The following is a 14,058-nucleotide window of genomic DNA, read 5'->3' as shown; positions in this document are numbered from 1 at the left end:
TTGTTAAGAGTCTACTCTGATTAGGCTCAATTCCAAATAACTTCCATGCATTTAATACTTAAAACAATGCTTTGAAGTACTGGATTATTAATATCATCTCCATTTCACAAATGGAGAAACTGGGGGTTACAGGGGTTAATTAAATTGCCTCAGGCCATGCAGGTCAGCAAGTTTCAAGCTTTCAACTACTATAAAGTACTGTCAGCTGAGAAAGCCTCAGTAGCACTGTTTCTTACTTTTATAGAACATATTCAGAGGCATGGCAAAAGACTAGGTTCAGGTTCTAAAACTGCACTGTCCATTATGATTGTTATTACCCACGTTTGGCTTTTGAACACTCGAAATTGAGATAAATTCATGTCTGAATTGCAATTTCCTACAAGTATAAAATATACACTAGAATTTGAAGATTTTGAACTTTTTCAATGTAAAATATCCCAATTTTTTATATTTATTACCTGTCAAAATAATATTTTAGATATATTGAATTAAAGCATATTGTTAAAATTAATATAACTTAGTTTTACTTTTTTAAAATGTGTCTACTAGAAATGTTTAAATTTCTATGTGGCTTGTAATTTATTTCTATTGGATAGTAGTGTATCAACTCAATTAAGTTTTACACTAGTTTAAATAAAGATTTCATTATGTGCATCACATCTAAGAAGGAGTTTCTTCCTTCCTGAAATATTGTCAGGGCTGTAAACCAAAAAGTATTTGAGACAGATCTTCATCAGTTTAGAAGTTTATTTTGCCAAGGTTAGGGACATGTCTATGACACAGCCTCAGGAGATCCTGAGAACATGTGCCCAAAGTGGTTCAGGCCATGACTTGGTTTTATACGTTTTAGGGAGACAGAAGACATCAGTCAATACATGTAAGATGTACATTGGTTTGGTCCAGAAAAGCAGGACAACTTGAACTAGGAGCTTCCAGGTCATAGGTGAATTCAAAGATTTTCCAATTGGCAATTGGTTGAAAGAATTGATCCAAAGACCTGGAATCAATAGAAGGGAGTGTCTGGGTTAAGATAAGGGGCTGTGGAGACCAAGGTTCTTATTATACAGATGAAGCCTCCCTGTAGCAGGCTTCAGAGAAAATAGATTATAAATGTTTCTTATCAGACTTAAAGAGTCTATTCTGCCAGTCTGAAGGTCTCCATTTTAATGTTAATGATGATCATCTATGCCTGAATTCCAAAGGGAGGAGGATTAATGCGGCATGTCTGACCTCCACTTCCCATCATGGCCCGAACTAGTTTTTCCGGTTAACTGTGGAATCCCCTTGGCCCAGAGGAAGGGTTCACTGGGTTGGTTGGGGGGCTTAGAATTTTATTTTTGGTTTAGAGGGCTTTATTCTTAGTTAAAATAAAAATTACTGACACATGGTTTATTGTCCTCAAGTACCTCATGCAGCTTCAAACAATGAACAATGTTATTTAAATCAGGGAAATTATCATGTTTCATCATGCTCTTTTAAAACTGCCCCATTCAAGCAGATATGTCTTAATTGAGATCCAAATTTACCCTTTTGCACATATTGCACTACTTCCTTTCATCTTTTCTTCCATTAAAATTAAAAATTGGAGTTAAGAAGAGAAAAGCAAAGTAATGGGGAGAAGTATGGCAGACCCAAAGAAAGTATTTTGCAATGCAGCTTGGAGAGAGAGAAATAAAGCCAAGATAAAATATATGAGGGTCTTGAGGCTGCTGCATTTTTGCCTTTCGGGAAGAGAGTGAGGTGGGGAAGGGGCTGACAGAGATAGTTTAGAACTTTCCACTGCAGCTCAGTTGTAGCAGGAGAGTGATTACTAGAGGTAGACCCCAAGACACATAGTTCTGTGTGTCAAGAAATAGCCACAGCAGGTATTAATGTTTTCTTCTTGTATTTTTATTTTTTCTAAGACAGAGTTTCTCTCTTGTTGCCCAGGCTGGAGTGCAAAGGCGCAATCTCAGCTCACTGCAACCTCTACCTCCTGGGTTCAAGCGAGTCTCCCACCTCAGTCTCCCAAGTACCTGAGATTACAGGCATGCGCCACCACGCCCAGCTAATTTTTGTATTTTTAGTAGACACGGGGTTTCACCATGTTGGCCAGGCTGATCTTGAACTCCCGACTTAAGGTGATCTGCCCACCTCAGCCTCCCAAAGCACTGGAATTACAGGCATAAGGCACCATGCCCAGCCATTTTCTCCTTGTATTTTAGAGCTTGTAATGTTTTAATGTACTCCAAAGCTTCTCCTCTAATAATGGCTGACGTTCATTGGTACTTAGAACACACCAAGCCTATCACATATATAATCCTTTCAATCTTCCCTATAATGCCAGGAGGAAACTATCCTATGCTTGTACCACTATTATATTTTGGAAGCACAAAACTTGTCTGATTTCACAGGTTCACTGCTAGAGAGGAATTTTGCCTCACAATGAATTATACCTCAAGTCTCACCCATACCTGATTTTTACAGTATTTCAATGAGACTTTGGATTTTAGATGCTGGAATGGGTTAAGGCTTTTGGGGCTGTTGGGGTGGATGGAGTGAATGTATTTTGCACGTGAGAGGACATGAATTTCGATGGGGCCAAAGGGTGAAATGTTATGAATTGAATGTGTCCCCCAAAATTTACATGCTGAAGCCCTAACCCTCAATAGACTATAGTTGAAGATAGGGCTTTAAGTAAGTAATTATGGTTAAATGAGGTTATATAGACGGGACTCTAATCCAACAGGACAGGTATCCTTATAAGAAAAGGAAGAGATACCAGGAGTGTGCACATACAGAGAAAAGGTCAAATGAGAACACAGTGAGAAGAGAGCCACCTGTAAGACAAGGAGAGAGGTCTTACCAGAAACCAATACTGCCAGCACCTTTGAGACAGGAATAATACAGGGTGGTCGCAGGAGATTAGAAAATTCCAGACAGCAGTTTTGCCTGACTAGCAAAAGGAAACTGCTGAAATAGCTGCAGAAGCTAGGAACTGATAAGACCCTGAATACCCGAGGTATGGACCCAGCTGGCTAAGACCAACTGGACCCAACATGGCACTGGATTTGACCTAGATTTCTCCTAGGACCTCATTATATTATTGTTAACATTATCAATTACATACCCACTAGTGCCATGACAGTCTGAGAACACCCATATTTGGTGTAAAAAATAGGTGGTACCACAGTTCTGAGAAATTCCTAACTTTTTCCATGAATTTCAATGAATATTCCACCCCTTGGTTAAAGAAGCCCATAAAGATAGAAACTCCAAACTCCATTGAACAACTCTGTCTTAAGTACCCCCACAATCCCCTTATTGCAAAGTGCTTTTCACTTTGCAATAAATCTCCTACTGTCACTATTTTCTGACTCATCCTTGAATTCCTTCTTGCAATAGTGTCAAGAGCCCGAACACTGGTATTGCCTTGGCCTTAGACATCCAACTTCCATAACATGGAAAAAATACATTTATGTTGTTTAAGCCACCTAGTTGGTGATGCTCTGTTATGGCAGCCCTAGAAGACTGATACAGAAACAAAGGAATAGAGGTGCCAAATAATTAATTAGAATCACTCAGTTAGTAGATGGCAGAGGGGATTAGGACCCAACCTCTAACCACTGCAGCTCTCTCAGCCAAGTTATTCTCTCACGTAAGCCAAGAGACCAGATGAAACCATCTCATGATATCAAGAATCCAGAAATAATACTTCTATATTATCTAAAATTATAAAGGATAATATATTCAGGATGTAAAAATCTAAGTCAGCCAAGAGCAATTATTTTTGGTATAATATTAAAAGTCCACAACACTAAAAATTCATTTTATCAATGATCAAAAAAGAGTCAAAGTCAGTAAAAGGTAGATTTATCTGAGATTTTATCCCAGTGGAGTATTATAAAAGAACTAAGAATTCTACTAAAAAAAATGGCTTTTGCTGTAAGTCAGTGGGTTATATGCAAATTCCATCCCCGACTGCACTGAGGAGTACTAGTTCCCCTGCTATTATATCTCATTGCATCCCTTAGTTTCCTTCAAAGTTTTATTCTGTATAAGTATTTCTCAGTCTTACTTTGTAAAATTTGGATAATAATAGTATTTGGGAGGAGAAAAGATAATTTTTCTCTCTACCCTTTATGAGTTCTAAGCTGGGACCCCCTATAACAAAAGACAGATTAACAACAACAAAAACCCCACAAATTTATTAACATGTGTATTTCATATATTTATATATACACATATATATCTATAAGATAGTCAGGGAATTAGTAATTTTCAAAGAGGTGGCTTTGAATTCAAACTTAAATATCATCTTCAGCTGAAACAAAGAAAGAGGAGTATGGGGGTAGGGGTGCAGTTATGAGGAAGTGACCAGGTAAAGCATGGTAAACAAAGGTAAAGTTTGTTATGCAGATTTAAGTCAGTGCCCTCTCCATTAATGAGAGTCTCTAGTAATTTAGTGCCATCCTTTTCTTCCTAGTACTCAGAGGAAGACATTCTTACAAATGAAAATTCCCTTTATAGATTTAAATTCACCCTACAAAAAGGTAATTCCACTCTGTTCTCAGAGTTGCTCCTATAGTTGCTGTTTCTCAAACAAATACTTATACCAAAAAGACTTATTTTGAAGTGGCATATTCCAGTCTTCTACAGTATCTGTCTCACAAAGTTAGAGTGTAGAAATTTAAACACATGACTGTAGATAAAATGCTTGGAACAATTAATAAATTTTCATCATTATTATTATTGTGGCATTTAATATAATGCTATTGCATATGTCTTTGTGATTATTCATTCAATGTTTAACTCCCCACTACTAGAAAATAAGTTTCCTGGTGCAGAGACAATTAGCCCCTGTGGCACACATCACAGTGTTCCCTGCTATAGAGTTCTCGTCTCTATCTGAGCACACAAAAATAACATGCTTTCTTGCTTTCCCGAAGTTGGGCATGACCATTGACTTGCCTTAACCCATAAAATACGAACAGAAGTGTCACTTTTAGATGGAAGATTTGAATACTTAATTCTCCACTTCTCTCTTCCCCTAACTCAGTGGATATGAAACTGTTAGCGGTGGAAGCTATCCAAGTCACTGGCGGGGAATCAGTACAGGTCTGCAGCAACCTCAATTCTTGCCTCGAAAGAAAAAATACAACTGAGGGGTGTAAGGCAGAAAAAGAGACTGAGGCAAGTTTCAGAGCAAGAGTGGAAGTTAATTAAAAACTTTTAGAGCATCAAGAAAGGAAAGTACAGTTGGAAGTGGCCCAAGCGGGCATCTTGGCGGTCAAGTGCCCCATTTGACCTTGGACTTAGAGTTTTACATGCTGGCCTACCTCTGGCATCTTGCATTCCTTTAATGCCCCATGAAGGTCATATCCCAGTTAAACTCCACCATTTTGCATCTTAATGCACATGCTTGAATTCAGTCGCCCAACTCCTGAGATCTTTTCGGAAGCTGCTGATTACCAGTTTCAGGTGTTCCCTATTTATGGGCAGATGGCCATTCCCTCGTGCCAGCTGTAACCAATTATTATTTTAGAGAGATAGTTAATAACTGCCTGGCCACCACATGATGGTTTCCTGATTTTCCTGGTGGGGTGTTGGGGGGAGCCCTCTCCTGCCCCACTCATACCTGGCTAGCTACCTATTGTAACAAAAGCAGGTTTCGATATGGTGGTACAACACTGAATCCTGAGGACAGCTACTCTGAGGAGTAACCTGGATCCATAGCAGATTTTGATGAGCAAAAAATAAACCATTATTGCTTAAGCTTGGGAGACTTTGGGCTGGTTTATTACAGCAGCAAAACCTACACTACCCTGGCTATTACAACCATTATATTCCCATTGTCTAGCATAAGGGCTGGCTGGCATAAAATAAGTGATTAAATACGCTCTGACTAAATTAATAAATTAAAATTTTTAATCAGCAATTAAAATGAACTATTTTAATCAAATAAATTACTTCAACTCTATCCTGCGTACAATAGAAAAGTATTGGAAATTTTCACTGATTAGTGTGTCGGAGTCATGATTCTTTGAGCACCAAACCAGTATCTTAGATATCAAGGTTAGAGTTGCACATGCTTTGCACTCCAGAAAGACTCCTTAAAGTTTTGCTGAATTTCAATTGAATAAATTTTTCCTGTGAAGTGGTCTTCAGAAATCTTTATTTCTGCCATAGAGTCACTTACTTAACCTGCCCTATTTAAAGCGGCCAGTGCCTGATAGAATGTCATTATGTAACTCCATCTGTGTGTGGTCCCTGCATCCATGACAACCAAAACCCAGATGCAGAAATTGTTCATAATCACATAGATTATCCTAGAAACCGGAAGAACCTTGAAGTCAAAAGCATTCAGAGAACGTGTTGAACAAATTGAATTTGTAGTTTATCTGGCCTTGGAGGACGGAGAGGGGATGGGCACTTGGTTTGAGTATTTTTTGTTTCTCATTCCAACAGAAATTAATAGATTTACCAACACAAAGAGAAAAAAATGTGATCCAAATTTAATCTTGTTCTGGAAGGGTGAGCAAAATCTACAAGTGGTAGTGTGATAGAGTCAGGCAGAGGAATTGACCATAGATAAGGTGCTCAGGCCTCCTAGAGTCAGCTTCTGGTATGTGAGAAAGAAGTGAGAACAGAGCCCATGGCATATGAAGAAGATATCACAGAAAAAAGAAAGCTGTCTTCCACTCAAATAATTTATTTACAAAGGCTTGTTAACTCCTTCAGTGCCCTAGCTCTGGTGACTAGGGGACCAACAGGTTCATTAATAACAGAATTGGGAGAGAACCTGGCATCTGCTTTGATCCAAGTGTGAGAATTAAGCAAGCCTAAAGTGTAGCAGGAGCAGGGAGGGAACTGAATGAAAGGTCAGTTCTAATCTGTAGGCTTTGGAGAAGCTTTGGGCTCTGGAGAGGGAGTAGAGTACAGAGGTTGAGCAGGGTGCCCGGGCAGGCATCTTATCACTACTTGCGAGTTGTTTGAACTCGGGCAAGTTAAACTTCTCTGTGCCTCCACTTTCTCCCCTGAAAACGAGGAAATAATCTCCAAGGATTGTTGTGAGAACTAAATTACTTGGTTGATTCTTGAACAGCCCGTTGTCCAGAGCCTAGCACATAGCAATCACTCAGGAAATGTCAGCCTTTGTTATTATGGGCCTAGTGCACAAACTATTCTTACCAGTTATGCGACCTTGAGAACATTGTCTTCTCTGTGCCTTCATTTTCTCATCTGTAAAATGAAATAATAATAATTCTTGGAAGGATTCATGAAACAACGCCTAGTAAGGTGTCTGGCTTAGTTATTCCACCATCAGTTACCTGACATTAGTATTTTCTTCTAGTAAGAAGCTGAATACAGCGGCAGACATCCTGGTTCAGGCCCCAGGAAACTCAGCCGGGTTGAATGTGGATGAGGGTTTAATATGTACACGCAGAAGTGTTTGGACAAATGAAGACGATCCTTATTCTTGGAACATGTGTCGGTTCTCCGAGGGAACACCTAAAATGACATAAGGTCACCTCTCTAAAGGCTGTAAGCTCATGTAAGAAAAGCTGAGCTAGATTCCTAAGGGTAGAGATGTGCTCACACTTCTTTGCATCCCTAGTTCCCAGCACAAAGCAAGGTGCTGCAAACATTTGCCGAACCCAGGGTCTCGGGTCCTGACTGTCCAGCAGAGGCCGCTCTGGGCCGGGGCTCTCGGGACCTGAGGGCTGACAGAAGGAAGGCCAGGGGGTGGCCCTGTCATTGCCGCGGGGCCCGGGTGGGAGGGGTTTGGCAGCGGCAGGCGCGGCGGCGGCGGCGGAGGCGGCCCCGGGCTCGGGCGGCTGGGATGGAGCAGAAGCGCGCGGAGCACTGGAGGGCACGCAGCTGACGGAGCTGCGCTGCGTTCGCCTCGTCTGCCTCGCGCCTTCCACTGGAGCTGTCCGCGCCTCCCAGCTCCCACCGCAGCCCACCCGGCAGAGGAGTCACTACCAGCGCCCAGTGCGCTCTGTCAGTCCGCAAAGTCCCTGCTGCCCGCTCCGGGCTTGGCACCAAACACCAGGCTACCATGGTCTGCAAGACTCTCTTCGCTCTTTGCATCTTAACGTCAGGTAATTGGCGCCATCCTCCCGGAAGGGCAGGTCGCGGGGTGGGCCCCAGTGGCGAGCGCGGAGTCAGAGCTGAAGCTAGGAGACCCGGCAGCGAGGCGCCGCGCGCCGGCGCCTGGAGTGGTGCGAGTCTCCGGGTTGAGTGCGCAGGTGTGTGCGCACTTAGATTTGAGGTGATGGGCGCCTTTGGCGGTTCCGAACCGTGCCGAGGGAGGGGACGATGGGGTCCTTCCTGCCGCAGCCCGCGCCCGCCGCACCCGCACCCGCACAAACTCCAGCTTTGTGGAACAGGTGGCTGGCTGAGCTGCGCGTTCGAGCCCAGGGTGGGCAACACGGACTGCGCCTCAAGGCTTCTCTTTCTTCACCAGGGTTTTGGAGCGCACTCTGCCAGAGTACGGGACCAGACTTCTTGTTGCGGTTCGGCACTGGAAGGGATGAAAAAGCAGGGGAGGTGGGGGTGGGAGGTTCGCATCTGGGAAGGCTTCAGCAGCGGCTGCGCGCCTGGCGGGGCAGATTTGCTTTCTGGAGTCTTGGCGGTCTCTGATCTCCGGCGTCCATTCCTAGTTACGCTTAGGATGATGTGGCACTAACAGCAGCGGCCCGGCCTTGGTCAGGCTCGCAATCGTCACTGGGGGTTGCAAGGCTACCTTCTGCCCCAGAGATCCCCAAAAACGTATCCCATGGAAGAAGCTATTAACTTAGATAAACTAGCATCCTCTCCCCTCCCCCTGCACCACCTCTGAAAGGCCTCCTAGGAGCCACTCTCGGGTTTCGGGACCACAGACGGCGGCGACCTCTGGCAGCGGGGATGGGGAAAAGGGGAGCCAGACGACTGAGCTCGGCTTGGCGGGGACCGGGGAGAGATTCAGAAAGACGCTTTGAATCTGGAGTTCAGGTACCCATTTTTTCGAGAAAATGTCTCCCGAAAAGGGACGACTGGCTGTGGATATGGTGCTGGTGGAAAAGGTAGCCCGACTGCGCGGCCACTGGCATTTTCAGTTAAATGTGACCCAAAGTCACATAGCGCAAACCGATTTTACTCATGCTTGAGTCTGTATTTTCTCCCTCTGAGTTCGTCGGATTCCTGCAATTGTGGACACGAGTCGTCGCAATCCCTTGAAAAGAAGCTAGCGGTTTCCTGGCAGCTCACAATGGGTAATGCAGTTATAAGGAAAAGTTTCCCAATTTGAAACTATAGCGTATTTCCTCTACTTACTGAACGTCCGTCTGAGAAAACCTCTTTCGCGCTGGTATCTCGGCACGGTTTGGAGACGTGTCCGCGGACAGTTCCCGAATACTCGGAGGCGACTTTGGCTGCCCAGCCTCGGGCTGGGCTCAGAGAGCCTGGGTCAGGCAGGTGTAATAGGCAGCGGAGCTCCTGGCTGGCTGCCGTTGGTAATTCCCGTAATCCTCAAAGCAGGAGATGCTTACGTAATGACACGGAAGGTACCTTTACTTCTCCTCACTCAAAAATCTTTTCTTGAGGTTCAGAAACCCTTGAGTGAGTCAGTAGAGGGGTTCGTTTGCTAATTTGATTTAGTGGCTTGTCTTATTTATTTAATCATTTCCTTTTCTAAACAGCTCTGGCAGTTGTCAAAACCGGGATTAACCCGAACAAGCTATGTATTGTAGCTTCCCCACCCCCACCCCCACCCCCAAGACGCTTTTCTTTTTCTTTTTCTTTTTCTTTTTTTTTTTTTTTTTTTTTTTTTTTTTTTGGTTCAGCGTTACAGTTTAGTTTAACTCCGCTATTGCGGGAGGAATATCACCCTTTACCCACCGCCGGAGTGAGGAGACTGGTGGGCCAGGGACCAGCTGAGCACCACAGCTACCCCCGTACACTAATTAGGATCAGAGTCCAGATGGTCACAGCCTTCCAGCTGTGAGGCTGGAGACTCAGGAAGACATACTGCCTCATTTCCCTAGTTATGTTTCGTTGTGCATATCCCAAGCGGACAATGATGAAGCTAATGGACGCTGCATTTCCGCTGAAGTTTGTGCCTCTGAAGGAATCTCTTTAAGACGTCAGTTGTTAGGGCTACTTTGCAATAAATTTCATGAAAAAATATGAAAATTGGCATAAATACCTCATGAGATTCTTTTTTTTTTTTTTTTTTTTTTTTGAGACGGAGTCTCGCTCTGTCGCCCAGGCTGGAGTGCAGTGGCCGGATCTCAGCTCACTGCAAGCTCCGCCTCCCGGGTCCACGCCATTCTCCTGCCTCAGCCTCCCGAGTAGCTGGGACTACAGGCGCCGCCATCTCGCCCGGCTAATTTTTTTTATTTTATTTTTTATTTTTTTTTAAGTGGAGACGGGGTTTCACTGTGTTAGCCAGGATGGTCTCGACCTCCTGACCTTGTGATCCGCCCGCCTCGGCCTCCCAAAGTGCTGGGATTACAGGCTTGAGCCACCGCGCCCAGCCATACCTCATGAGATTCTTTGCACCTTAATTTTAAGGTGTTTTCAGAATGTAAAATATACTTTTTAAAGAAAAAAATAGACGTGTTGGTAAAGAAGAAAGAGATGAGGGTTCTTGAAGTGAAAGTGGCACATGGGTTTTGGGGGCTTATCCCAGAACTCCCTAGCAGATCTCTAGTTAGTTTCACCAGGCCTTATTTCTTTTCTGTTTCCTTCTCTTTTTCCCCTTCTAGCCATAGGCTTCAAAATATTTCTGTAAAATTCTTAAGGTGATACTTTCTTGAGCCAGGAAAAGCGTTACACAGGGGCTTATTTTTTGGCTCAATAAATCCTCTCAAAATATACATAATATTTCCTCCAGCACATATAATGGACACTTGCAAATATGTGTGCATTGTCAACAAGCCAGCAAGGGTAGATCTCCACATTTATTCACTCGGGTATATATAAACATATTTATATATTTATGGAGAAAGGGCCTAGCTCTGTCACCCAGACTGGAGTGCAATGGCGCGATTCCAGCTCCACTGCAACCTCGGCCTCCCCATCCTCTCACCTCAAGCTTCCGAGTAGGTGGGACTACAGGTTCACACCACCATAGACAGCTTTTTTTTTTTTTTTTTTTTTTTGTAGATGTGAGGGGTATTACTATGTTGCCCAGGTTGGTCTTGAACTCCTGAATGTAAGTGATCCTCCCACCTTGGTCTCCCAAAGTACGGGGATTACAGATGTGAGCCACTGTGCCCAGCCTCATTTGTATTTCTAAAAGGAGAGCGAAATCTTAGATGGTCTTCAGTTCTCTCAAAGTTGATTATAGTAGAAAACTAGCATGTCTATTGTATAAACCATTATCAAACACTTCTTATGCCAGTATAAGGCATCTTGCAGTACTGATTCCAGATTAAAACACAAACCAGAGCCTCCAACGTTTGTCCCCCAAAACAAGAAGGGAATGAAAATGGCAGGCCACTGGTAGCTTCCACCTTTATCCCTCTCTTGCTCCCCATCTGGATTCTCTTCCTTTGTTCTTGCCACCATGGTTGTTACATTCAAGTTTTTTATGGCCCTGTTTATTTAAAAACTCCCTCAGTGAAGTATGAGATACATTAGAACTTTCAAAGGCATTTTCTGAATACTCAAGAAGGACAAAAAGGAAAGACACTAGGTAAGAGAGGCACAAACCTCATGGTCCTATTTCTCCTGCACTGGTTCTGCTCTGTTTGCCCCTGTCTCCTCTCGGGACCTTCCACCCATTCCCCAGCCACCTTGCGCAGACATATTGGTCCCTTGGTGATTAAGACGTAGATCACCAGAGAGCTAGATTCCCAGTCTGCCACACAGCTAGGGATCCTATTTGTGTTCTGGTTCTCGTAGGTACCTCTTCTCCAGGTAACTAACACCTAGAATGTCCTTATCCTTGAAGGAAGACTTACTTCACCCTGCACATTTATGACTCTGTACTTGATATATGTCAGCTTAGTTGCCTTATCACACATATATTAAAATATACAAAATTGTGCACACATTTAAAGAAACAGGAAGGCTGATTATGGTTTGTTGGGGGTGGTTGTGAAGAGTCACTTGCTTTCCTTAGCCTGAGAAACTCCTATTCCCCTGAAATCTGTGGTCACAGTCAAAGATGTGACATTTCCTTCACATGAAAACTGACCTGAGAAGGTGGATGAACACTCTTTCTTGTTCTCTTTGTTGTTAACTGATGCATTTACAGAGGTAGTGTTTCAAGATGGTAGGTGCGTAGATTCTGCAGCTAGATTGCCTAGGTAAAAATCTAAGCTTTACTACTTACTAATTGTGTGATTGAGGGCAAGTACATTAACCACTCTGCATTTTCTTATCTACAATATTTGGAGAATAAAAAATTGGAGCTATTGAAAGTGTTCAATAACTGAATATACCTATAGGTATACAGTGCTGGAGACATAGCAAATGCTCAATACGTGTTAGCTGTTGTTGTTGCTATTATTCTTATTAATGAAGTGTACTATATTCTGCACTAATTAGGTCATCCTCTCCAAAAGCAGAGTTTATATGTTTGTACTTGGACTATGTAAATCTAAGATCTCAACTAATATTCCAGTGCAGTGCCAGCTGTTCCAGCAAACCAATGTGCAAATTAAGAAAATATTCAGCTGAGCCTACTAAATGCCTAATTTGAAAAGGTTAATAATATGCCAACTCAGATTTAGCACAAGAGTCCAAAAAATTCTCAGTAACAAATAGATGTAAAGTCTCACCAAGGAGTTTATTTCTTCCATAGAAACTTTTGCAAACTGGTGTGTTTCAAAAACTCAACTCAGCTAAACCTCAAAGGTCAGTTTCCCAGAGCTACAAACTTGGGATAATTCAGATTAACAACTTAGGAAAAGACAGGTCATTTTGTCTGAATGCTCCAAAACAATAGCAATCATCAATAATTGCCACATCTCTAATTTAACTTCAGCATTTGACCCCAGTCTAATTGTGCTTGTGTTTTTATGAGAAAAACATTGGCCAAATATTATACTGTTTAAGCAGACTTTCTTAAGCAATAATTTACCCTAAGGGGGTTATAGCACCCCACCGGAAGCAATGGACAACAACATTTTTTAAGTGTTTTCAAAACGAATTTGACTGTCTTAAATCTAAATGAAGGAATCCTGCAATAGCAGTTAAGACAGTTTGCTTCCCTTTGGAAGTGTCTATCACTAAAATTGGGCACATTAGTTTAGAAATTAAACTTATTTGTCTTGTTCATAAGATATCAAGCGAAGCAGTTTCCTTGGAAAAATTGATGTTTTATGTAGAAGACAGTGGTAATTCTGAGAAGAGGTGGGCAGATATTGAATGTCTGCTTTATCCAATGTTTGCTTTTTACTTAGACATACAGAGCTATTAGGTTGTCATCTAGTTAATGTGCAAGCCGGGCAACTATTCAGTAAGACTGATTTGTGTATGTAGTTCATGACATTTATTTTTTTAGTTACAGCTTAAATTATTTAAATGACAGGATTGATGTAACATTGTATTTTCTAATGTGTGAATCTTTAAATGTTCCTCATAACCCTTTACGCCAACATAACCAATTTCTTTCACCTGTTTTAACATGGCTTATAGATGTTGGGAACTTTGCCATTGGGTAAGTAGTAGAAATCATTAAAATGAAATAGACAATTATAGAATTCATCTCATCTGTGCTTTTCATTGGTACAGGATGGTATAATGTCAGTTGAAAACAGTCTTAATTTTCCTTTGGCTAGTATTGCCGAATTTAGCAAATAAAAAACAAAGGTTGTCCGGTCAAATTTGAATGTAAAATGAACAGTGAATTCTAAGTACGTTCCATGCAATATTTGGGACGTACTTAGACCAAATCTTTCTTTATTGTTTATCTTAAATTCAAATTCAACTGGTTGTCTTGTGTTTTAACTGCCAACCATACTTTTGGCCTTTCATCTGCAGTTCATTTATGCAGAGACTTTGATACAGGATTAGCTTTATTTTGAAGCCTGCCTCATGGGGCTTTAGTTACCCTGCACCATTTCATTAGAAATAATCTGTCCA

The 14,058-nt window shown here is 42.2% G+C and overlaps 1 protein-coding gene across 3 annotated transcripts in view; it reads left to right on the top strand.

The window, feature by feature from the left end:
• Positions 1-7,780: 7,780 nt before the first annotated feature.
• PARM1 (prostate androgen-regulated mucin-like protein 1) overlaps positions 7,781-14,058 on the top strand; it is a 117,793-nt gene continuing 111,515 nt past the window's right edge. For 2 of the 3 annotated variants that reach the window (XM_010377131.2, XM_010377133.2), the window contains exon 1: positions 7,781-8,084. In XM_010377131.2, coding sequence (XP_010375433.1) covers positions 8,042-8,084 — 43 coding nt within the window. In that variant the 5' untranslated portion in view covers positions 7,781-8,041. The remainder of the gene's footprint in view (positions 8,085-14,058) is intronic. The other variant, XM_010377132.2, reaches the window with a different exon arrangement.

The sequence above is a fragment of the Rhinopithecus roxellana genome, chromosome 2, assembly GCF_007565055.1.
Source record: "Rhinopithecus roxellana isolate Shanxi Qingling chromosome 2, ASM756505v1, whole genome shotgun sequence".
Taxonomy (NCBI): domain Eukaryota; kingdom Metazoa; phylum Chordata; class Mammalia; order Primates; family Cercopithecidae; genus Rhinopithecus; species Rhinopithecus roxellana.
The sequence above is the reverse complement of the archived record's forward strand: the minus strand, read 5'-3'. Positions and strand labels throughout refer to the sequence as shown.